Here is a 25339-nt window from a genome sequence, read left to right as displayed (position 1 = left end):
TAAAATCAAATTGACCAAGTGCGTTGTGCCCTCCCTTTGCCAATAGCTGTTTTAGCAGATTTTGCGACACCGCGTGCCACCCACAAAAATTTATGAGTCTGGAAATTTTTCCGCAGCTGGTCGGGCCGCCGCCGCCCACCAGCTCTTCGGATGGCCCGGCGAACGAAAAGTTGGTTAGCCTTGTGGCGCGAATTAGCACCGAGTCGCAGGACAAAACACTTTTATTTATAATATTTGCATAATCGGCCGTGTCGGCGCTGTTTTCGTTTGGTTTTCTCCGAAGGAAGGAGCCTGGCCGGCCGTGCGGCAGGCACTGGACCTTTCTCTCGCTGCCATAGAAGGAGTGAGCGAGCTACGTAACGGCCCCCACCCTGGCCGATTGCGGCACCGCGCAAAGGGCCTCGTCAGTCTCGACTCAGAGTTGCACGCGACGCCACCTGCGCTCCTCCAGAGCTCCGAACGCCTCCCTCCGAGCATCCCCGGGGGTGCCCATCCCCGAAATTCACGCGGAGCCGCGTGCCGGAGAGTTGAACGCGTGGGCCAGCTCCCAGGATATACGAAAACACAGGTTGGTCATGTTGTTTTGCGAATTTCGCATCGGCCGGACAGTGCGAGTGCCAGTTTGTGTGTGTGTATGTGCGTCCCGATCCATTTCCTAATTTGGCTCTGCGCGCGGACAAAAGTGAATTAAAACAACGAGCAAGCGAACGAGCGGCCAAGACCAGTTTTGCTACACTGACGTCATGTGTTTATTATTAGCCGATCCGAATGCAAATTTGCCTCATTTTATTTTATTTTGCACGGGCGAGAGATGCTCACTCACAAAGTGCGGCTTAATTGGCAGCGTTGTTTACCATTGCCGATGCGCGCGGAGCCATAAAGCCTAATTTTGCTGGCGCGGCCGGGTGAAGCGGGTGAAGCCGCCGAACACACGCGTTATTCGATAATTATGGAAACATTGCACAGGGGGATCGGACACGACTGTTGCTTTAAGGAGGTGCACGCATTGTTTCGAGACAATGAAAATTGGGCCATTCAGCGCGGTATCGTGTGTCGTTTAACTGTGCGCGGACCACACCGGAGGTTCCTCATTAAATATGCACGAAACTCACTGAGACGAGCAAGGCGAAAATCGTCTGCACGCCTCTTCAAAAGATTTGCACTTTAAGTCCAATTTCTTACTTCTAAATTAAATTAATGCAAGTACAAAAAGGAAAATAAATCTCTTACGATGAAATGCAAGATTTTTCCAAGAGTGTATGGCCAGTTTTAAATTATTTAAAAATAATAACAATAATTTATCAATTTTTGGCCAATCACAGACAATGTCTGGAGATTTAACTGCGTAAAATAGTTTATGCCGGTCTATTCTTTATTCCATAAATTAATTTGCAAATAAAATTGGAATTTTAGCTTCATTTCAACATGTAAATCTATTCCCTACCCATAGTAGCAGACCCACAAATAAATCCAAATGGCATTTACAACTACTTTTATCCAGTGTAAAAGAACTATTAAAAACATTTCATTTGTTTACATCTAAAGGTTTTTGCCAATTATAACTAACCTGTAACACGTTGTTAAATTCCAATCAATAATTTGAGTGAGTTTTTTTACTAACACGTGACACATTCGTTATTTTTCTAAAAAAAAGTATATAATAATTGAACTATGCATGTATCATAAAAATTGCAATAAATGAAAATCGCTGCAAAACGGTTTTTCGAAAATTATAAACAATGAATAAAAGCAGGGTATTTGTTTTTTCTAGAGGCTGATTCATTCATGTCGTGCATTTCATTTAATTTTTTTACAACTAGTAAATGGTTGATCAGTTTTGTTTTTAAATTTATGGAAAAAAAACTATTAAATATCGCTGTATAATTTTTATTGTGGTTTTCGGTTTTTTTTATAAAAGAATATTTAACTTGAATCGACCAGAAGGGTATTAAAGCAAATAAAACATAAATTTTAATATTCATATCCGGGGTAATTAAGGTTTCGCAAAAACCAGCATTTACCTCAACATCGCAAAAACGTTCTTTGCGTTTTTTTCCAAAATATCATTTTTTAAAGCACTCAAATTAGTATGGTAGATGACCAAAATATGGGTATTGAAATAATGAATTCTAGTTCGAGATCTGTTATCACAATATACTGGATTTTTTTTTAATTTTAATACATCGTTTTATACTCTTTGTCTAGTTAGGTGCAAAAAATATATTTGTAAGGTGGTAAAAAAAATTGCCGATATTGATGGGTTTCCTGGCGTTTTTTTGTGCAAGGAACCAGTGGTGCACAATTGCGCATTGCCAAATTGGCGAACGTGTCAAAATTTCCCTCTCGTTGGGAGAAACTGAACAATATAATTGGATTGTGCAATATAAACAAAATAGCCTGCCGTCCCGCAACACGAGCTAAAAAATGAATTCCCCGAGAATATTCCAGAAATTTCCACCCCCTGTGAAAGTTTGCCGAAAAAAGGGTTGGTCCAGGAACAAAATCTAACCCCAGTGCGTACTTCTGTTTCGCAGGTGCGGCTAAATGACCAGCAGCAGCAGCGAGTGAGCCATCAAAGGTGACCCCGACACCTGCGGCGCGGCCTTGAGATGCTGCAGAACAGGTACAAGACGATGAACGGCCAGACGGGCGTGTCGGCGGCGGCCGCCGCCGACGGCCTCCGGCGGACACCGGAGCCGCTGGAGGTGGCGTCGTCGGCGGCGCCGCCGCCGCGTCGCAGCGTCAGCGTGAACCACTTGGCGCGGCAGCTACAGAGCCACACGAGGGTGAGCCCTCAGGTGATGGTGACACCGAGCAAGCAGTTCAACCACAACAACAACCGCCCATTCTCGTACCTCAGCCCCCAGGTCACCGAGCACCTGGTGGCCGGCGCCGCGTCCGACGAGGACGAGGGCCTCGGCATCGACGCCGCCTACAAGCCCAGACAGGTGTCCTTCAGCAACAAGTACAGGTGAGTGAGCCGCCCGGCACGGAATGGGCGTCTGCAAATATGCGCCGAGCTTTATCTCGTTCTCTCCAGCTTTTGTTCCTTAGCTCGCTAGCTCGCTCTCCGACAATCGATCGCGCTTTGTTGTTGTCGGCCCCACGCGCATTCGCTGCTCCCTTTATTTCTCGGGACACGCGGAATTCCGTCTTTTTTAATTTTGACAAATTCCCACGGCCAGCGTGACAGTTATTTCTGTATAAAAATTCGGTTGATGAAAAAGATTAGTTTTATGCGCAGTAAAAATGTTGATAAGGGATACGGCTCCTAAGAAGATGACGAAAGGCATAAACTCACTTCTTTGAAATTAATTGTGGATCTAGGAAAAAGTGACGACGTCGAGATGTGGAGAGACAGTTTTAAATTTGTCGCATTCCAAGGTTTATAGGTTCGTTTGGATTTAGCTTTTGACCCGGTTTGTTCTCTTTTTTACTCCCGAATAATTCAAAGACATCGTAGAGTACCATAAAGATTTTCTTCAAGGATATAAAATATTTGTACAGGAAATTATCTGGCCTTCATCATCGTAGCAGTCCAAAATTTGGTCCATATATGGCAAAATAATTGATGGTAATATGTTCTTGACCAGATCTTAGAAAAAAATAACAGGGATTTTGATTACAAACGAGAGGCTAAATAGAGAAGGAAACTGCCCTTAATGCAATGCTAAAAGGGCTCAATAATTTCAAACTGTGTGAGATAAAGAGCGAATTAAATTTAAATTCTTATATAGTTCAGCCAAAGGTTGGCTCCGGTCTCTTAATTTGTCGTGTTTAAAAAGGTTTCATTCATTCAAACATCTGAATTCACTTTAAGCTATAAAATTGAAAAGTCTCCACCCAATACCGTTCAGGCTCATTTTATTTTTGTGTTAAAGCCACAAAAGGGTCATTCGCCATCAAAGCTGCTCTGTTCAAATAATAACAAGTTCTCCAACGCACGAAATTTATCTCGGAGTAGAAAATACATATATTTTTTACATTCCCGGTCGTGTTCGCCGTTCTTCAGTTTTGTCCGCAAAGACTGAGAAGGTGTGTGCGTGTGTGACTTGCACTATTGGGCGCGTGGGACGCACAACAGCCATTTGTGGCTGCAAATGGAGCGTGCTATGTGGTGATAGTGATTAAGTGATTTCGATTGTTGCGCGAGAGTGAAGGCCCTCGTGCCGTTTTTTCGGCGAGTGTGTCGCCGCGCCGCAGCGTTTTATTATTATCACTATCATTTTGCCAGGCTCGCCCTGTCATTATTCCAATTGGCTCTCTCATTCGAGCAGCAGGTAAATTCGCTCTGCCGCCGCATGTGCGTTCTCTATTATTGTGCGATTAAACGACACCTCCGGCCTCGCCGAGTCACGAGACTGACTGGTCGAGATTTCCCTGATTGAATTTCAAAGTGATTTTCAAGTCACTGCCTGACTGCTGAACTTAGATGTTAATGATTCCTCACCCGAGTGTGTGAGCAGCTACCTGTGCCTGCCTGCCCTTGAACACAAAACGCGCACCTTTATCACACCACCACCGAGGAGAAGTCATTACTGTCTCACTGCATTCATATTTCCCACACTTGGAACGGTTGATTGTTTATGAAATTACAATATTCAGAGTTTACGGTTATATGTGCACTGCATCTGACAATGAGATTTTTTGTGCAAATAGTGGTTGGCAGCTGAACTTACTTAGCAAAATAGTTGGTTTCAATTTATTTTTTGCCCCAATTTATTATTATCTATAAATAATATTTATTGAAAATTAGATAGCAATTAATTTCTGGCCGCGAATACCGTTTCGTAACGAAAATACAAAAATGTAATAGATTTTCTTCCAATGATCGCTGCACACAGAGAATCCGGTAGACGAGTTTTTTCGACATAAAAATTTTCAAAAATATATATTTTTTCCAATTATTAATTCGTGGACAACCGATTATTAATCGTTTAGCGCCTATTTTGTATGAAATTTTTGTTGTATTACTTTACATCGGGAAGCTATAATATAGAAAACATCTAGATTATTTAAATAGAAAAATTAAGCGTGTTTAAAGTGAAATTATTATAAATATTTTCAAGTTTTTACGTTACAGCATGTTAGTATTAACTATTAAGCCATTAACCTCGATGTGTGTCAACTCGCATAATTTATTATTTGGGACCTTTTAAATCTTTAATGAAAATACAAAAACGGTTTAGTAATAAATTAGCCTTCTATTTTAAGCTGATTTGCATATCCTTGCATCCCGGCGATAATTGCGTGTATATTCCATTATTTAAATCAACTGTGAGCGTGACTCGCGTTCAAGTGTGGCGTTAAATTTCCAATTTGAAACAAACAGAGCATGCAAAATATGCGCACTGAGCGGGAGAGAGAGAAAGAGAGGTTAAAACAATTTGCTCCGTGTAATCCTTCCAAATGAATGAATTGTTTATAAAATATAGGCCGAGTGCGTGTCGCGCGAACACACAACACACGCTAATTAACATTCAAATCAAACAGACAAAGAGGAGAGAGATAATGTCGACACTCGAGAGCCGCAGCTCTGGGAAATTAATTACGCTGCAACGACGCTGCGATTTGCATCCTAATTAGGATCTACCAGGGTAATTAATCTGGAAACAAAATCCTCTCGCAGTGAACACGCGGAATTGTTATTCCGAGCAGATGTTGGTAGGTTGCTTGCATTTTCCATCTTTGCCGCGCACATCGTGTTTTCGCCGGTGTCACGACGACAGCACTCTCGCAGGATGAGATACGCGGTACAGTTAGTATTCCACTACCTGTTTTAGTCAACTCCGATCTTTTGCGGTCTTATCAATTAATTTCCAATCCGCCAGTTCCTGCTCGTAACTGTCCCATTCAGCAAAGAGAAAAGAAAATGATGCTGATGACTTCATTTTTTATGGCCCGCCCAGCTCGCGTCATTTTACTCCTTTTAAACAGAGAGGAAAGTGCCGTTGATTGTCATGCCGTAAAGTGGATCTGTGCTACAAAATTCTGATAAATAATTTATACCTTACTTTAAATATTATCTGAAAATTGAGGAAAAGCTTAAATTTTCCCAGGTTACCGTTTCAATTTCTGAGAAAATCGGGTTCAAAGTTTACATGCTTGTCCAGCAACGAACGCTGTATACTTAAATCAGAATTAATTTAATCAGAAAAGAAATTTAGTTCTTAATTCGCACACCACCGTTATAGATAATGACGAGAGGAATCGAAATCAAGCGAAAAATCGTTGACAAACCTGTTTGATTTTACGAGAATTCGGCCAATTCTTAAATTTAATTGTTACGTTTGGCCCTGGTTTGATTTTTTGCACATGGAGCATATGCATATTTGCTAGAATTCCACAAACAATGAATTCAATAGACCTCTTTCTAAAGTAAAAAATACAAAATGTTGTTTATTGTTGACCTGTAAAGATCCACTTTAATATTAAGTGAGTTCTTCTCCGTCTGAATTGATGGGGACAAAGGTTAACTTCCAAATTTGCCTCTGCCGACCTCCAAATTAATTTCCAAATTAAATTTTTAATTGAGCGTCACGCCTCATTATGGATGTTTTCGGAATCCAAACTGAGAATAATAAAACGTGTGTGCCGTGCGCGGCGGCAGCGAAATCCGACCGCGAATGGAAGACGAGAACTGGCGGCCTTCAGAATATGTCTATTCTCATGACTGGGCGGCAGGTCCAGAAGGTCTAAACAATTATTATTTTTTTTTTCAGCCAGGATTAAAGAGCAGAAAAATTCTCTCAAACAATTATCTGGTTGTAAAGTAAAAGAGGAATCCGCGACTATAACCATTAAATTAAACTGTCAAGCGCATTCTCTTGCGACTTCATCAACGAGCGTAATTACAGAGCAAGGAGGCATATAGCTTAAAAGCGAGCACGATTAGCTTTGTTACGCTTGAAAAAAATGAGGGAGATTGACAATTTAATCATGCGGCTCAGACTGGAAAAAATGCTTTCAAAAGTGGTTTCTGCTAATCAAGATTCCGCTAAAATCGGCGTAGAGTAAAGAATTTAGAGACCGAAAAATGTCATCCGATCCAGAGAATGAAACTCCCAGAGACTCGAATTTTGGTGAGAAAATAAATTTTACTCGCGTAAATTCTTAGCTTCTGAAGCGAAAGTTTGAAATTCGTTTTGATTTCATATTCAATTCCGTGACTTTGTATTCCAAAACTTCAAGCCTTGGGCCATGAAACATGATTATTTTGAATTTAATTATTGGCTTCAGGCAGCTTCCGAAAGACCTTCAGATTAATGCGAGATTGAGTCATTTATGTTTTTTGGGAACACCCTAAAGAATTAATAAAAAATGACTTAAGATTCGTGGTTCTGATGATGGAATGTCGGCTTAAGTTTATAGCAACCCCAAAACCACCCCTGGAAGACCATTAAAGGGTGGATAATCAATTCTTACTCCCAAAACAGCCATTAATAATTATTTACATTCAGTGGATAATCAAGTCTGCTCGAAACCACGACGAAAAGACAAAATTTGAAAATGATTTACCTCGTGTTTCGCTGCCTGAAAAACAATGCTTTTTTAAGCTTTCACTGAGAATGTATCTCAGATAATTAAAAAATAGTGTCCTCTAATTTTTGTAAGAGCATCGAAAAAATGTTGGACCTTTGATATTGGGCGGCTATTTTAAGGATTCGTCCAAATTTTATTGACTTTTGCTTCCATTTGCCGATTTGTTTCCCACATAAAGATTGAAAATTGCGTCAAGTTTGTTTCTTTTGAACTTCTGGAAGCTAAGATATTCGAATTTGAAGCTGGTTTGTTTCAAAATCCCGCATTTTTTGCCCCGGTCAGATAGGCAATTTTTAGAATTCGGAAAAGTTTGAGGCAATCAACACACAAAGTTTCATTTCAATCGATTGACCCTTTCCAACTTTTTGTCACCTCCATAAATTATTCCAACAAAAATCGTAATCTGTCATAATCGTCTCTGTTCCAGACAAGTACTGTTCAACGAGGATGACTACCCAAAAGCCCGCTACGAAGACGACCTTCCCGTGCGGAACGGCTACGAGGAGGACTACTCGAAGAAGCGGTACGACGACGAGTATCCGAAGAAACGCTACGACGACGACTTGCCAAAGAAACGGCTGGACGAGGAGCTGACGCCGAAGAAACGGTACGACGACGTGCCACTGAAGAAGTACGAGTTCGGACAGCGCGTCAGCAGCAGCAGCGGAGGCGGTGGGGGCGGCAGGTACACGTCGGACCACAGCAGCCGCGATGTCGTCGACTCGGGCATCGAGAACGACCACCCCAAGTACCGCGTTAGGACGTCCGAGAGGACCTCGTCCAGGGTGTCCGAGCGCACGCCGTCCAAGGTCAGCACCCTGAGGAGGGAGACGGCGGGCAGGGAAAGTCCGGCCATGCCGTCAGCCAGGCTCGTGCAGCAGGCGTCAAAAGGTGGCAGCCCCAGACGCAGGTCGCTCAGCATCCTCGACGAGCAGGAAGCCATGGAAAACGACAGGGACAATAATAACAGGTTAGTAATTTTTAATTCTGAACTGGTAAAGATATTCATTTGGTTTAAAATTTAAATCTATTTCTTCTCGTTCAGTAAAAGTTTTAAATAATTTAAAAATTTTACGTGTAGTAATTTTTGAGAAATTATTAAAACTAATAATTAATTTGAATGAATAACATATATTTAACTTGAAAGGCTTGAAAGTAATACAAAAAATAATAAAAATGCGTTCACAATTTTATATTGGCAGCTACAGTATTTCTATCACAGCTTGAGAAATGGTAAAAGGCAAAGCCGGAAGAGTAGGGAAATTTTTTGCCTATCCATGCACCCTATTAACAGATCTGAAAATCACAATATCTGCAAAAATTTGAAACAATTCACTCTCGTTTCTTCGTGAAAGCATGCCCTATGTATTACATTGAAAATTTTAACGAGTTAAAATGGTCAAATCTTAACATTTATATTATTTTTTTCTTATTGTGCCAATCATTTTCAAAAGGCATCTTTTAAAACTATTAAAAATCACGTAAGAACCAAATTATTTTGAAAAAATAAACATTCATAAACAATGTAGACCATTTTAAACGTTTTTCAGTTTTTGATAGGTGAAGATTTTTTGTGAAGCTCGAAAGAAGACTTGAAATTGTGCAATTCATGCTTATTTGGTCCTTGGAAACGAATCAGACATCTAGAAATATTTATTCAATAGAAATTAACTGAAAAAAATTAAATTAACTTATTAAGGTTTGATTGTTATTATTGCAGGACGAAAACATTGGAAACAAAAGAAAAAAAGAAGCGGAAATTAAGGCTGAAAAACTTTTTCATCCGTGACAAGAACAAAAACAACAGCAGCAACGATGAGCAGAAGGAAGTGAAAACGTCGACGTTGAAGCGCGCCATAATCCGGACCAAATCCAGCCACGACCCTTCAGACACTGACCAGGTGAGTGATCTTTATATTTGCATACAAATAGAATATAGAAAGTGAAATTCGGCAAATTGGTCCGAAGGCAACCAACGCACACGCATACATCATAATTCAACCAGATTATTGCTTCCTTCGAGAGGTGAAAATTTACATGAGCACCCACACACAAACACACACATGCCGGAGATAATGTCTGCTGCGATCCGAAAGTGCTTTTTCAAACTTTCACGCGGGCGCGTGAGTGTGTATGTTCAAATGTAACGTAACACGCCGACGGTTCGTTTGAAGCCGCGTGGGCCAAAATTATGCAGAGCTCACGGAATTCGCTGCGAAATCGTGATGCATCGTCCCGCATTCATATTTCCAGCCCACACGTTTTAATACGTAACGATTCCGCGGTTTTGTGCTCAATTTTCGACACAATTCACCGCTAATGCTAATGATGGCCAATTACGGGAGAGCAACTTTAGCCTCGCTACTTATTAATACAACACACACGTGAAAAAGGAGTCAGACAGGCGTGTAGAATTTGCACACACAAGCCGCGTTTATTTGCTGGCAAACCTTTCCTCCGCTCCCTCGGATGCATTCGTCGTACAGAGTGCCCCGCAGATTGGGTGCCAAATAATGCCAGATCGGTCCGTTGACTCCTGCCCTCGGAATATTTTGGCAATAATTTTTGTTCGTAACTCTTCTGATACCAGAGTTGAATTTTATATCGAGTTGGGCTGGAATTTAACAATCGTCTGTCGTACTAAAGATCGTTAAATGTGCTTTAAAAAAAGCCCGGATTATTATGATTGCTAACTTTGGTAAAGTTCTGTCCACCGGTTAGGAGTTGAGTATTTTACTTGGAAAAAACATGGAGATTGTTTGGAACATATCTGAACTTTTTGTTTTCAAGCCCGGGCTGGGGCTCATGGTCCCGACGAGGCCTCACTTGGTCTCTTTGACAAGTTCTATCGCACCATATAGTTTTTTGTTTTCATTATCGGATGATTTTTCGAATTTTTAGCGACTTTAAAGCAAAATCGGTTTAAAATATATAAAACTATTGATTATTCCCTAAATTAACCCCGTGACTTCTGGATTATTTTCTTTGGAAAGCCCTTAAATATTTTTTAAATTAATTAGCTGAAAATTACAATTAGAATGGGAAGCTGGCTATTAATTCAAGAAAGTCTCGCAAAGTTTGCAATCCCGGGTCCATCCTGTACAAACCCGTATGTATATTATATGCGCAAAGAGAAACATCCTGAAAGGCCCATAAAGTGGGGCCTTTTTGCATCTCTCGCTCTCTGCACGCCGAGCAGTTCCGCAAGACAACACGCACGCACGCGGATTTAAATTTGCGGATCTCTGCTCCGCGTGGTCCAGTGTTTTGGTATTATTTGCAGCAAAGTCATGCAAATGAGAAAATCGAGCTTTTCGTGAGAAAGACGACGCGCCGGCCGGAATTTCACACTTGGTTTCCCCGTGCGCTCTCGTGGGCAATAATTCACTGTTTTCAGCGCACGGGTCTCCCACGAGCTGCCCAAGGGGCTCTCGATCTCGCCGCCCGATCAAAACAATAATACAAAACATCGTAATATGCCAGCGCAGAGAAGTGAACAATGTACTCTCGGAATGTGATTGAGAAGTATGTTTCAATTCACACCTCAAAGGTTACTGTGAATGCGTGGCTGAAATTCTCTCAGAGGTGACGAGTTCAAAATGCATTTATTAATTGTTTCGAGAATTATTTTATCGTGAGTCACCACGGTGGAGGAGGAATGTTTTTTTACTTTAAATATTCATTAAGAAATGAAGCACATATATATATCAATCGAGTTTTTTGGTCCCATAATAAAATAACGTATTAAATATCGTCATATATATTTACATTAGAAAAACTGACAGCTTTCCTTGCAGTAATGATGGAATTTTAACATGAAAGAGCAAAGAAATAATACAAAATTCTTTTTTAATTCATTATTCGGACACATGCAGACACAAAAGATAAAAATACGTTACAGGATTCACATTCAACAAGCTCTTTCCATCAATATTAAACAGGTTTTTGACTTTTTTTACAAGAGTTGCATGATTTTTTTTCTCAGGGTAGAGGGTGAAAAGTGGCAACGCAGTGTATAATACTTTTTGATTGTCCCGCTGACCTTGGGCGAACGCGCGGAATGCAGTTTATTGTGCATGTGCAGTGTGCACTCTCTTTTATTGAACGTGCACATCAACATTGACTGCTGACTCTGCATTCCGAAAAATCTTGTCTGCTGGACGAACACAGCACAATTAATGCAATCATCGTTTATCGAGACTGGTGCGTGAGATCGGAATCATTTTAATGAAAGCAGCGGGCTTGCTTTGAGAATCAGGCAATAAATTTTTATTGGTCTCTCTACACAAACCAAAATATATCTGAGCAAAAAATCATGAATTTGCACTTCTTGGTACAAGCATTTGCATATCATTTTGCTCCGAGCTATGAATAAAAAGAGGCATCAGGATTTTTATTGGTACTTCTCTATTGTAAGTCCTCTTAGCTTGGGATAAATTTTCTCAATTTACTGGCAGATTTTGGTTCTTCGCTCGGTGAGATCTTTCCGTCAGAGGGGATGCCGCCTTAAAGAAGCATTATAATTGGAATTTATTTTTTGACAGTACCAATCGAATGCCAAGAGTCAAATTGGGTTAAGCAGACGAATCATCCAGTTGACAATTCGACATGACGTGCTGAAAAAACCTTAAAAACTGTTTCTAAGTTGGCATTTTGGTCTGAAAAAGGTCCACAATAAAGCCGGCATCCAATCAGAGAATTGAGCGGTTCTGTGATTGGCTTTTAGACTAATTGTAAGATGTCGAGACAGCAGTGCCACACAAGGCTATGGCTGTCCGATGGCTTTCCCTGTGGCACTGCTGTCTCGAATTCATGATCTTAGACCTGCGTCAAATCCTAGAAACGCTTCTTGTTCCTTAAATTGGTTCTTGTCACACATTTTGCTAGGCTCTGACAAAAAATCGCTCATTCAAAGGTTATTATGTTTCCGCCAATTTTCGGCACGTCTTGTCGAATTGTCAACCAAGTGATTAGGCTGCCGCACCTAATTCAACTCTCAAGAATCGATTGGCGCTGTCAAAAATGGAATTCCAGTGTTTCATCTTACTTTGATAACCAGGATTTTCTGGGTTTTCCTCTGAAAACAGTTTTAAACTAGACTGAATTGATAGATTTGAGCATAAATTTGTCTCGAAAACCTTTGCCGCACGTTTAGTTTTCTGCGCATTGTTTTCTCGCCTTTAAATAACAATGGATGCAGTACTTATCCTCTCAAAGACCAGTATTTATTTAATTTTTGAAATGCTGATCCTTCAAACAAAGAGATCTCATGAATGATGCATCTTGGAGCCGTCTTATAAAATCCGAATGCAAATTAGAAATCGAACGAAACGAGCCGAGATTGAAAATCTGACAAGACAAAGGCTCAATCGCAGCTGTGAATCAGAATAACGACGGAGCCTCATTCTGTCTGGAAATCTGCTCATTTCATCGCTTCTGCTTTTCTCTCTTTATTATTATTCGTGTGTATGTGTATTTTCCCCATTCATTTGAACACTCGGCGCGGCGTGCAACTGTATCTTCATTTTTTATACCTGAGAGTGTATGATTGTACATAAACGCGCGCGGAGCATTGTATGCAGCCTTTTATAAATGAACTTTTCTGTCGTTTCCTTATTTACGATGCAAATTTTACTCGGCATACTATCATGCATGCATCACAGTGCACATACACAAACACACACACATCCGCCGTTACTCTGTGCGCGCTCACTGCACTCGCACAAACGCCGCGAATACATTTCTCTATACGTCCGTCCGTGGGTTTACGCAGGATTATCCGCGCTTTGCATGCACAACCATCATCTCGGGCATTGTATGAGTCTTAAAGCAAAATAAAAACATGCACTCATCAAGCGAGGCGATCTTCTGCGATGACGCCAGGTTCCGAGGAAAAGCTGCCCATTGATGCAGCCGCCTCTTATTATAATTCTCTGCATCATGAAAGTACATTTAATTTTCTCTGCCGCGGGCGTCATATTTATAATACATCTCTTTCAGCGGGGGATGATGCAGAAAGCAATTATTATTTGCATTTTAAAGTGGATATCTTTACTGAAAAATTGGCAAAAAATCATTCTTAAAATATTTTATGTAAATTTGAAGGTTTGGAAGATATAAATTTCCCGGATTTTTTCAAATTTCTGAGGAAGTTGACTCCAAGTTTTTTAAGTTAAACAACAGATTATTCTTTGAATAAGGACCAAGAAACAGTTATATTTCAGAATTCTTAAAATTTCTCAAAATATGAAACGGATATATTTTACGTATTTTAAACGCTTGATTTCGATTCCTCTCGTTTCAATCTATCTAACGGTGTGCAAATTATGAGGTAAATTTTCTCCTGTTGAAATATAAATCAACATTTTCAATCAAGAGACAGTGCAATATAACGTCCAAACTTTGTAGCTAATTTTCTCATTAAATTTAACGGCAACCTAGGAAATTGTTAGTTATTTTCCAATTTTCAGAGAGCATTAATTAAGGTAAAGTTAAATATCATTTTCAGAATTTTCCAGCACATATCCACTTTAAATGACTGCCATATAGTGACGCCCGCGACTTTTATGCACATGCTAATGACCGGGTATGTAGAGTAAAGTGTTGCGGCCGCTCGCTCTCTGCGCCAAGTCATGTAATAAAAATGACAGCTGCGTAAAATCTCTCTCGTCGGTGTAATATCAGGATCAGGTGAGCCCTTATTTGCCTTGCAACATAATTGAAAAACACCTTCGTGTTGCGAAACGAGCCTGAGAATCATGATCATTGTCTTTTGCAAAGGGCACCTTGAAATCGAAACGTCCGTGTTTATTCAATTGACGCCATTCATGGAAATTTCAAATGCAAAATAAGTGCGCAGAAGCTCGATTTCCTAGATTTTAAATGCGAGGTAATTGTGCACACTGCAAAGCAAGGTAAATTTTAAATCAAGTTTAATAGGTCAAGTATAAATATTTCAAAATAATTTGTGGACGTAAAAGTGCATAATTTTACTCCAAATTGATATGCATCCTTTCAGGAAAATAATTTTACCTTTTGTTTCCTAATTTAATGCAAATTATGAAAACAGAATTGAGACAGGTTCAATCAACCGTTTTTTTATACTTTTCAAGAGGTATAAAAGCATGGCTTTACAACTAATTTTTTTCATTCTTCTCAAAGGATGAAATTTTATACGGGTTCTATCCAATTTAGATGGTTTTCGACTGTTATTGCATTATCCACAAGCGACTTTCTTGTCAATGAATGAGTTGAAATCTTTTTACACAGTTTCAGACTTTCAATACAGATTAAAGATAATTTTACTGGCAAATTCTTTTAGCAAAATTTAATTACATCTAAGAATTTATCTTAGTGCTAATTTTTCCAAGTTGAACAGTAAAAACATACTTTGAAAACCGACTTGCAGCACAAAATATTTGGTAAAGCTTGATTTCTAATTTAAAAACAATCAAAACAGAAAACTAACGTGATGGATGAGGAAACCAATAAAATTTTGATTTGCAGCACAATATTTTCAAGGATATCTTAATGCAAATTAAAAACGGCTAAAATATTTAAGCCTCAATAGAAATTAACCGTTTCTATTTGTTACGAACCAACAATTTTCTATCCCATGTCAAGTGTCAGTAGCAACTTGCTAAAATTGCCATAAAAAGTTCAAGAGTTCCTTGACCTCTGCCGTGGCGTAACTTTTCAACCTCTGCAGCCGAGACGTGCGAAAAGTAGCACTTCCCTCGCAATATGCAGAGAGCTGCCAATGAGCCGGAGCGAGCAAGCGAGAGACTGGCGTTTTAGCACAACACACTCACTCACTCAGCAAGCTCTCTTTCATTTTTATCGGCATTATTAATCGCCCACGCACGTATAAGCGAGCCGCCTGCTTCGACTCGATCATTTCCTGATGAGATACAGCCGAGAGAAACAGGCTCCAATTTAATTAGCCGCGTGTATTTTGCCGGGAAAAATGCTGCACCGCTTGAATAAATTTGGCTCATCGTCCTCTCGTGGTGCATATACTTAATTACCATAAATCGCTGCAGGAATTATCGGCCTGCCACAGAAGAAATTAAATTAGAATATCCGCTGCTGCGCGTCGAGATTTTATTTTAATAATCAGCCGCGCGCAGAGCCTGCCAAGTGATGATAAATTTCGATGCAAATGAACGAGTAATTGGACGGAGAGAAAATTAATTCCATCTCTGGCACTTTAATGGGAAAACTTCACTCAATGCGATTGTTTCGTCAGCGATAGCTCTCGCTGAGGGGAAATCTCCGTTTCGGTGGCGAAAAATCGAACGAAACTCTCTTTTTGATCGGGGTTAGTGTAAATAATTTCACTTGAATGAAACGAGCAGTCGCGCAGCCTCGATAAGCATCTCACTTGCGAGAGTGGAAATACGTCTCTGTGAATTCAGGTTTCCAGGTTTGGTGTTTACCGAGAAAACAAGACACGACAAAAGCGCAAACAGCGGCACACACCGCGTTTCATATAGTTTAATGACGAAATCGTGCTGGCAAAGCACACATACTTTAATAGTGCAATGAAAGGGCGTGTAATGCGCTACGCACGCCGATATATTTTTTCCTGCCCTGAATTTTAATGCTGAAATCGGAGCAACTCTGCCGCCGGAAAGAAATGTCCAAGGTGTTGGCGAATTTGTTTGTGCGGTGCATATATTAACAACGCGGACATTTTTTTCAGATTAATGTAGGTGCGCTCTCCCTGTAAGTGATTCGCATCCATTGTGTCACAGCAGAGAGAAAAATTCTGACGTAGGCGATGCAAATACGCATAACGGTGCTTCGTTATGCTAAAATGACCCAACTTCAATTACTGCCGTTTTTATTTTTGCCACCGTGAACTGCGTGTACTGCAAACCTGCAATTAACATGGAACGCCGCCTCAATGGAGGCCATTAATCAAAAAAGAATGTGCTATTTGCTTTTGTGGCACCGCACGCGTTAAGGAAAGGTGCCTTTTACCGGTGCATGTGAATGAAAAATTAATTACGGCCTCTGCTCAGGGCGTTTACTTGCCATAGACACCCGAGTTTGAAAGCCCAGGTCAAATTTGGAGCAATTTCGAAATCACACATCTGTAAAATTTAGACCTTATGAAACTAACAACTGTTCGTTTGTTTGTTTGTTTGTGAAAGTATATGTGTTCGAAAATAATTTTAGTCTTTACCTGAAATATGTTCGGAAAATTGGAAAAGAGCTAAAATTTTTCCAGGTTGCCGTTTAAATGTTTGTGAAAGTTGGCTCTGGAGTATTCATGCTAATCAAGCAGCAAGCACTGTCTCCTTATTGCAAATCACAATTTATTTCGCCACAAGAGAAATTCGCTTATAGATCGCGACGAGAGGAATCGAAATCTGGCGAAATATCATTGACAATAACGCTGTTTAATTTACCGAAATATTTGCATATTCTGAAATTTATCCGTCTCTTAGCTCTAATTTGATTATTCAATTTGCAATTTAAAGTAAAACGGACTTTTCTAGCGGATTTTTTACTCGCTAATACCGCACGGATAAAGTCCGATCCACAAATATGACAAATAATGTTTAAAATGAGCAAGAACAAGCCGCTACTTTGTTCATTAAACAATTCCTTGAGACCGTGTTTAAATTTTAGTGGGCATCTTTTCACAAGTCTCACCATGATGTCCCTGTCAAAAAAATGTCCGTCACAGTCCATATATGTGCCTGGAAACTAAACCACCGCAGATCGAGGCAACAAAATATATTCGATCCGGTGGGAATTTCGAGACCCACGATTACCATAGAGAAGTGTCACACTAATCCAATTATTTTTCTTGTCTTTTGCCGCAGGCGTCGTGTGACGAACTGAAGCCGTTGCCCCAGCAGCCGGCGCGGTCATCCTCCTCGAGCCAACAGCAGCACCAGCAGCGGCGTCCGGTGAAGCGCAGCAGCAGCATGCACGCGACCCACGCACCGCCACCGGCGCCGTCGTCGCGGCGGGCAGCCTCGCGCAGCGGCTCGTCGGTGCTGGACGCGCCCAAACTGAGCTGGTTTAAGACAGTCGACCGCTTCACCTTCCGCACCAACAAAAACAACAACAGCAACAACAACAACAACACGAAGGGCAATGAGGTGCACGTGCAGCGGCGCCACAGACGCGCCTATGACGATACAGATCCCGAGTCGGCGCCGGAGCCGGCGACGACGCTCGAGCGGCGCCACTTCAAGCCTCGCCAGAAGCCGTCGTCCGGCTCGAGCAGCGGGGGGCCGTCGGGGGCGCGCAGGGGCGTCCAGCAACGTCAGAACAGGCTGCTGGCCAACAGCTCCGAGGAGAGCGAGAACGATCCCAAGCCCATGTACTTGCACAACGCGGCCGTCGGCGACATCCCGGGACGCTTCGGACCAAGACGCACCGTCAGCAGGGAGGAGCTGGCCGCAGCCGCACACAAGCCCACCAGAAACCTCAGCCGCTCTTTCTCCGTGCTCGCGCCCTGGAGGCCAAGCAGGTGAGATTTTTTGGGTTTTTTATATTCGTCGAAACGCAAACCTTGAACTTCGAGAGTAATTAAAAATTAATTATTGTCAAATATTTTTTTTAATTTTCTCTTTTGCTAATAGTTTGATGGAGGATTTTTTTATATAAATCTCTGAAATTACCAATCACACACACAGCATTTTCTTACAAACGAAGTGATATCATAAATTTAATCCAGATTTGAAGGATCCAAAAACAATTTAAAATTCATAAAATATAGGCACAATTTTTCACTTTTGGTAAATTGTTGCAGACGCAGTTTATGCATTTGAATTAATTTAAAAAAAAATTGAAAACATGAAACTATAGCAGTCTATTCAACTTAAAACAAAATATATTTTGAACAAATGACTGACGGAAACGATTTTATCCGCAGGTATCAGGGAAACCCCGAGATCTACTACCAAAACGAAGGCTCCGAGAGGTTCCTGACGAAGCCGCCGAGGGGCCCGAACCGGATGACCGCCTCCATCGAGTCGCTGGGCGGAAGCGGCAGCAGCTTGGAAAGGGGTCGCACCCCGAAGTACAAGTCGAGGACCAACGTAAACGGGCTTTAATCCACGCAAGCACTCGATCAGACTTTTTACGCAAATAATTCTGTTCGCGAATCTTGGTCTGCGGAGCAGACCACATCAGATTGCACGAAAGCTGGGCAATATATTACTTAACAATTAAGTATTGTATCCGACGACTAAACTCAGACAGAAAAGAATGAGTCATTCAAGATAATAGTTTTTAACAAACGCCATAAAATAGTGATGAAAAAGTCACGGGGTTGTGACACACATTAACAGTTAGTGATATCTGAACGGTGATTTTGGAAGAAGCAATCCCAAAGCGATTAACACAACGATTGGCGCCGCGGCACAAGTGGAGCCGCCATGCAGCTATACATATTATTTTGGGGTGATTTACTTTTATCCGTAAAGAATTTGTCCCAAATGGGTGATTTGGAATTTAACTAAAAAACAGAATTGTTCAAAACTTTATTTTTGCAAGGCATCCATTGATCAAAATTCCATTATCCGACAAATTCCGAGTCACCCATGTGGACAGATTCTTTTGGACAAAGAACGCGCTCCCATTATTTCGTCGACCTAAGCGTATTTCTAGCATCTCTCTTTAACGTTTTAACAGGTGTGAACATCCAACTAGTCTCTCAAAAGCGCACATTTAAAGGAGAGTGACAGGGAAGAGGCGCCGCCCACTCCGAAATAGGAAACACAGACTGTGTGTTTGCTCAGAAATGAACTCATCCAGATTTTTTAACTCTCTTAATTCGGAATAAAACAAAGAACTTCAGGCAGGCGTGATTTTTATTATATTTTTTAATTGAAAAGACGAAACTTTCGAACTAACAAGAGCCCTAACATATTTCGCAGCAAACCTGCCACAACTGTGTTGTACAATTATGTTAAAATAAATCTCAAACACAACTCCAGTTCGTTTCGTTGCTCACACATCACACGTGGGACGTCTTTCTCGACGCCAGTTGATCCTCAAATTCTCTCAGCTCTAAAGCCGTTCGGAACTTGTCCGCTTCCAGTTTGTGCACGTGGTACACAAGCAGCTACAAAAAAAATTAGGAAAAATTTTAGGAAAAAACAATCGACTCACCATGCAAAGAAGAACTTCCTTCACTTTATCAACAGCCTGCACTTTCTCAAAATTCTGCCTTGCTTTGCTGAGCAAATCTGTAATTTTTACGCTGTTTAAAATAGTTGCTGTAAAAAAGGGCGTTTTTTTACTTAATATGCTTGAGAGGTCTTCGTTTTCTGGCTGGTCTTGCTGGCACTGGTAAATTTTGCACTTTGCTTTAAAGAACAGGAACGTCGCTTGGTCCAGCAGAGAGCAATGAGTTAAAACCAAGGTTATCACAGACTCGACCAGCAGCAGAGCTTGGCTTACAAGACCCATCCGCAGCTGAAAAATATTGAGTTTTTTAAATCAAGGTTTTTTGGTGCACAATAGATGGGTTCACAAGGTTTTTTGACAAACAAATTTAGCAACATTTACACGTTTTTCACTAAATAAATATTATCTTACGTTTTTGTTGAAATTTTGATATTTTCACTTGGAGAGTATTGCACCAGATGCACAGACTGATTTTTTTAAAGTAAATTATTTTAAAATTGCTTTCAAACTGCATAATTGTAACAAAGAAAACATAGTTGTGATTTTAGTAAAGAATAGAACACCATTTATCAACGTAATTATAAGAATAATTTTGCATTATTACTACTGAAAACCGATAAAAGTTAATTTAAAACTCAAAAATTCCACTGAAAAATTAAATCGCGAGAAAAATTCCCTGACGCGATACAATATTATGCACCATTCCTCAGACCTACAGCCTATAAAGACTATTTAAATGGCTTTAAAGGGTAAGATTCAAGCTCATTTAAATCGTTCTGTTGATTGGAAGCTCAGAAAAAAACTCGATCTTCTCAAATTTAGCCATAAAAATATCCCATTTTAAATAGTTACAGAAACTCGAAAAACAAACTTTTTCTCCGTTCTTTTGGCAAACCCTGAAAATTAGAAGCTCACCTGGTGTTCAGCAATTTGTAGGATGATTTTGTAGCGCAGCGGCGCCAGGTGATGGCTTGACGCCATGCCTAGCGCCTTCACCAAATGGTTGGTGTAAGAAAAGGGACACTCCTCAAGCAGCCTCGAGATGGTCACCATTTTGCAGATTTGAATCAAAGGAGCCAGCTCCTTGGAGACCAGGCCGGTCTCCAACCGTGATAGCGACTTTTCGCGATCTCCTTGCGCAAACTCTAGCTCTGCCATCCTGATTTTTCTCGATTTAGGAAATTTCTTAGTAGCTTTGGTTGCAAGCAAACCTCAAAGTGCTTTCCGCCTTGTCTGTGGAGCTGAGCTGCTCGGCGGCCACTCTCGCAAGCTGCCAAGAACCTTGGTTCAGGAAATGGATGAAGCCCAAAATCTGCTCGCAGCGCATCCAAATTCGTTCAATGTCCAGCTGTGTGAACCGCTCTCTGGCGAATGAAAGCAAGGCTGCACTAGACACTTGATCACCCTAAAAATTTATCAAGCATTATTTTTCTTTCAAAGCATTTTCAACTAAATAAAAAATTTTAAAACATGTAATTAATTAAAAATTCAAATGATATTTTCCAGCATTTTTTAAAAAAGGAAACACTGCATTTTTTTAACAAATATTGTCATTGAAGGTAGCAATTTAAGCTTGAGGATCTAAGAGAAGAAAAAACAGGACATTCTTATCATTGCTTAAAAATGTATTTTTGATTAAATCTGGAAAGTCTTTATAGATGTACCTTACAGTAAAATTTAATATTGCATTTTGTGTAAGTTTTGCTGTATGAATTATAGTTATGTTATTTTAGTCCATGAAAAAGGACTGCAGTTGACAGCCTAAACTGGTTGGAATAAATAAGAACATGGCCTATTTCAATGGGAAAGTACAGTTTTTTCTTCTGTTATAAAAAATACTATTTTGAAATTTTAAAATTCCCTTAATATCGTTTATTTCTTTTCCAAATTAAAAAAAATAGAGCTCTCAACTTACAAATGCCATGAACTGCATGGCGAGGTGACAAACAGCAGCACAGGTCGCTTCAGGATTGTGGTCCTGCGCCTCAGAGTGGAGCAGCAGCTGAGCATACAAACTGGCCATCGCTGGTCTGCCGTAGATCGTCCACAAGCTCGCTTTTTGCGCAAACACGTTGCTTGTTAGATCTTGAAGCGAGTGCTGGCAGTTGAGGACTTCGCTCTGGGACAACAGCTGCAAAACAAAACGGTTATATATAAATAAAAATGACGCCTGATTGAATTGAAAGTACCTCAAAGATACGGTCTGGAGCCAAGGGTTGGTCGGAGACGTGCTGGGAAAGCGACTGGATTGCAAGAGAGGTTAAATATCCCAGATTGAACTCGCTGCTCCTCGAAATCGAACACTCCATCAACTTTTCCTGAAGTAGAAACATTGAATTATTAGAAAATTAAAATTTTTTAAATTATATGTGATACCTTTCCTGGCTGCTCGATCAATTTGCAAAACCAACTGAGGGCATGCTGCAGGCAGAAATTGCAATGCGCACTTCTGGCCAGCATCACGCATTCCTTCAAAGCAAAAAGTGCCTCTTTTCTGGAGAGAAAAATATAACGGTTGAATTAAATAAAACTAGTGCTCAACAGTGCTTAGAAAAATAAGAAAGAATTTAGTTTAAAGCAATTTTTGAAGGAATTTTGGAGGTACAAGAAGATACAACTATTCAATTTAACGATTTTAGCAATAACTTACGGTCTTTGAAGAATAATATCAAATTTCAGAATTGATTTTGTGTACACGATTTAGATGAATATAAAATATTTGACAAAACTAATTGATCAGAGGCTCATTTTTGACATTCCAAGCAAAACTTGAATTTTTATTTACATGTTTGTCTGGGGCTTTGAAAGTCTTTCATGGTTTACCGTGAAGCAAAAAACCCATACATATTCTAAAAGCGGACAGGGATAACAAGCAAAAAGTCCTACTTTTCATGCTGACAAATATTTTCATGATTTTTTTTATATCTGAAAAAAATGACTAAAATGAAAATCTGAAAATTAAGGGAATTATATTTTTTATAATTTTTTTCCAAACGAAAAAAATGGAGTTATTGGACCTGGCACTCAGGTCTAAAATAGTTAAACAATTTGACTACTAACGCTCGATTTTAATTTTCCCAGCCAAACTATAAAACTCATGGGCTTTTCCAGAAAATTAAAAAATAAGAATCGATCAATTTGTCTCAAAATCATCATGATATTATGAAATCTGTCGATTTTTTTAATCAAATTATCTCTTAACAAAAACATGCAGTGTTTCGTTTCCCTACCTGAATAAATTGTTTAGATTTTAACAAAATAGATTGATTAACTACAAAAGAAAAATATAATTAATTACTTGTGTCCAAAGGTGGCATAGAGCATGGCCAGGTTGAGGGCGCCGTAGCGGAAGCTTCTGGCCTTCTCGTCGTTGCTGTTGCCGCAGAGCTGCTTGCTGTTCGGATCAAAGTATAGACCACCACCCCTGTCGAAGCAGTTGTGCAGGCTGTGAAGGGCTGCGGGAAAGTCTCGAACGCGCAGGAAATTTAGGAAGGCCAGGAAGTACTGATGGAATACAAACAAGAGATTCAATATCTTTTCAATCAAATTATTTCGCTTTGACTCACAGCTTCGGCACAGTCAGGATTTGCTTGGAGGAGCTGCTGAATGTTGTTGTGCAGCTTTTTCGTGCTGATGGAACTGTCGTTCTTCTGCAAAAGCACTGACTGTTGAGCCAGAAATAGGTCTGCCTGTCGTCTGGTCCACAGGATAGATCTGAAAACCGTTCAGGAACTGATTACTCTGGCATTAATTTCAAACATGTTAAAAAATAATACACAATTGTAATAATTTTGCTAAAAAATCAAAACCTTAGAGTTTCTTTGTTAGTCAATATTCCGCTCCTTTTGTCAAATTAACTCACTTCTCATGCACATTTTTGAAGGAATTCAATTCTAGTCGGTTCTCCTCATTTTCATCCTCGCTCAGCACAGGAACAGCTTTGGAGTTTGGCTGAATTGGTTTCATGAATTCAGGACAGGCCGCACAATAGGCGCTGAAAACCTTCATGATGGCGACGACGCCGGTGCATGAGCTCTGCTCGAAGATGACCGACGTCCGGCGGATGAAGTGACCGAGCACACTCCTCCTCGTGATGATCGGATTCTGGGCATTTGGCTCCACCAGTAGCTGGGAAACCTTCTTCACCAAGTTCATCAGGCCTTCAATGCCGGAGCTCAATATTTTCAACATGTTCAGCTGAAATTCCGGCAGAAAGTCTTGGAACAGGTTGTGTTGCTTGTTCAACAAAACCAGATTCAGTTCGGCCAGAGTAGGGTCTGGGTCCTGAGATCAAATTAAAAAATGAATTAGAGATATTAAATAAATAAATAAATAAAATCAGTTACCTGCAGTAGTTTAAGAATGAGCATAAAAAATGTTCTCCTGTGTTTCGGATTTGTTACAATTCTCGTTCTCTCCTCTACAGTTGATTCGCCTGAATTTTAAAAAGTAATAAATTGTTTAAAATATTTATAATTTATCATACCTTCTTGCATTAAAAGATTATCGTCTCTTGCCTTGAAGACTCTTAATTTCATTTCTCCATAGGTTTTTATCAGAGTAAAAATCGTGATTTTGTGGGGTGTTATGTATTCCTTTTGCGAATCCCCTTGGAAGAGGACTGTGTCGATGACAGTCGCTTTGTCGTCCATCGCTTCAGTTCTAGAATAAATGTGTCTTGTTTAACAAATTTTAAAAAGGTTTTGATCTATGCAGTGTTTCAAAATTTGGCGAGTTGGTTCCGAATCTAGTTGATTTTAAATCCATATTTTTCCATCATATTTGATCCGTCTTTTTTTGTTTCTTCTTCGAAAAAGATGATTTTCTTTTACACAAAAATTTACGGAAAATAATACTGTTAAAATAAGGAATGGAGGGCTATAAATTGTAAAAGAAAATATCACTTAATTGCTCTCGTTTTGTGCCTTGTTCGACAGGCCTCATCAGCAGTACTTTACCTCCACAGCAAAATTCGTACTGCAGAGGAATTTTAAATCAGAGCGATGAAAGATCGTTGATTTCTAGTTAAGTTTTTTACTTCAATAGAAATAATGGAAAATATGGTAAATATTCCTTGAAATTTCATGATTCGTGCTCATCAAGTCCATTTCTTCGTACATTTAAGAAAATAATATTATCTATAAATGTATTATGTAGTTGGAAAAGCCTGAAGCGCAGCCAGTAGCTCCACATACAGAACACAAAACTATAATAAATCACATAATTTCCATCCACCACGTTATGTCACGGGCCGTCAAACTCGCTAAAATGTAGATTAACACGAAACGCAGCCAACATTACCTGTTTTTTCTTTCAGCTGGATGAAACTTTCAGAGGGAAAGAATATTAAAAATCAGATTTGGACGTAAAACTTGTCTGACTTTCAAAAAAGGGGGTGGATCTCCAAACAACAACAGTTGTTGTCAGGTTCACCAACAGAACGCAAAGGATTCCTGGTCAAATGACGTCACAAATATTGCCGGCTGCGCCGGGCACGAAGGAATTGAAGGGAACATGGATGCTGGCTGTGACGCCTTGCTTTCAAAAATAATGCTTGTTGTTTATGTATTTCGTCATTTTTTTCGTTTCTTCACACCTTATCTTGCTCTTGTTTTTCTGTTCCATTTGCAGCAATCTACTA

The 25339-nt window shown here is 40.1% G+C and overlaps 2 protein-coding genes across 2 annotated transcripts; one reads left to right on the top strand and one right to left on the bottom strand.

Annotated features, from left to right (window-relative positions):
- The first annotated feature begins 387 nt into the window (after positions 1-387).
- On the top strand, positions 388-19499 carry LOC135939513 (myb-like protein X). The gene is made up of 6 exons (XM_065483961.1): positions 388-568; positions 2535-2971; positions 7970-8512; positions 9263-9443; positions 17379-18034; positions 18440-19499. Exons 2-6 carry the CDS (start codon positions 2610-2612, stop codon positions 18618-18620), a joined length of 1923 nt encoding a protein of 640 aa, XP_065340033.1. The 5' UTR covers positions 388-568; positions 2535-2609; the 3' UTR covers positions 18621-19499.
- ida (anaphase promoting complex subunit 5 ida) lies at positions 19362-25128 on the bottom strand. Its single transcript, XM_065483956.1, has 14 exons — positions 25000-25128; positions 24185-24360; positions 24045-24133; positions 23561-23982; positions 23265-23412; positions 22997-23202; positions 22075-22192; positions 21888-22016; positions 21614-21829; positions 20910-21103; positions 20614-20857; positions 19812-19986; positions 19681-19757; positions 19362-19633 (listed from the first exon to the last, which is right to left on the bottom strand). Exons 2-14 carry the CDS (start codon positions 24348-24350, stop codon positions 19526-19528), a joined length of 2292 nt encoding a protein of 763 aa, XP_065340028.1. The 5' UTR covers positions 24351-24360; positions 25000-25128; the 3' UTR covers positions 19362-19525.
- Positions 25129-25339: the final 211 nt, after the last annotated feature.

Source organism: Cloeon dipterum, chromosome 3 (assembly GCF_949628265.1).
Source record: "Cloeon dipterum chromosome 3, ieCloDipt1.1, whole genome shotgun sequence".
NCBI classification, from domain to species: Eukaryota; Metazoa; Arthropoda; class Insecta; order Ephemeroptera; family Baetidae; genus Cloeon; species Cloeon dipterum.
Note: the sequence above shows the minus strand (reverse complement) of the source record. Positions and strands in the feature narration are given on the sequence as shown.

Excerpts from the sequence above, each read along its gene's own strand:
- LOC135939513 (XM_065483961.1), top strand. The coding sequence starts at position 2,610 with ATGCTGCAGAACAGGTACAAGACGATGAACGGCCAGACGGGCGTGTCG. Across the intron at positions 2,972-7,969 it reads TCCTTCAGCAACAAGTACAG|ACAAGTACTGTTCAACGAGG; the intron begins GTGAGTGAGCCG and ends TCTCTGTTCCAG. Across the intron at positions 9,444-17,378 it reads ACCCTTCAGACACTGACCAG|GCGTCGTGTGACGAACTGAA; the intron begins GTGAGTGATCTT and ends CTTTTGCCGCAG.
- ida (XM_065483956.1), bottom strand. The coding sequence starts at position 24,350 with ATGGACGACAAAGCGACTGTCATCGACACAGTCCTCTTCCAAGGGGAT. Across the intron at positions 24,134-24,184 it reads TAATCTTTTAATGCAAGAAG|GCGAATCAACTGTAGAGGAG; the intron begins GTATGATAAATT and ends TTTAAAATTCAG. Across the intron at positions 20,858-20,909 it reads AAGGCGGAAAGCACTTTGAG|GATGGCAGAGCTAGAGTTTG; the intron begins GTTTGCTTGCAA and ends GAGAAAAATCAG.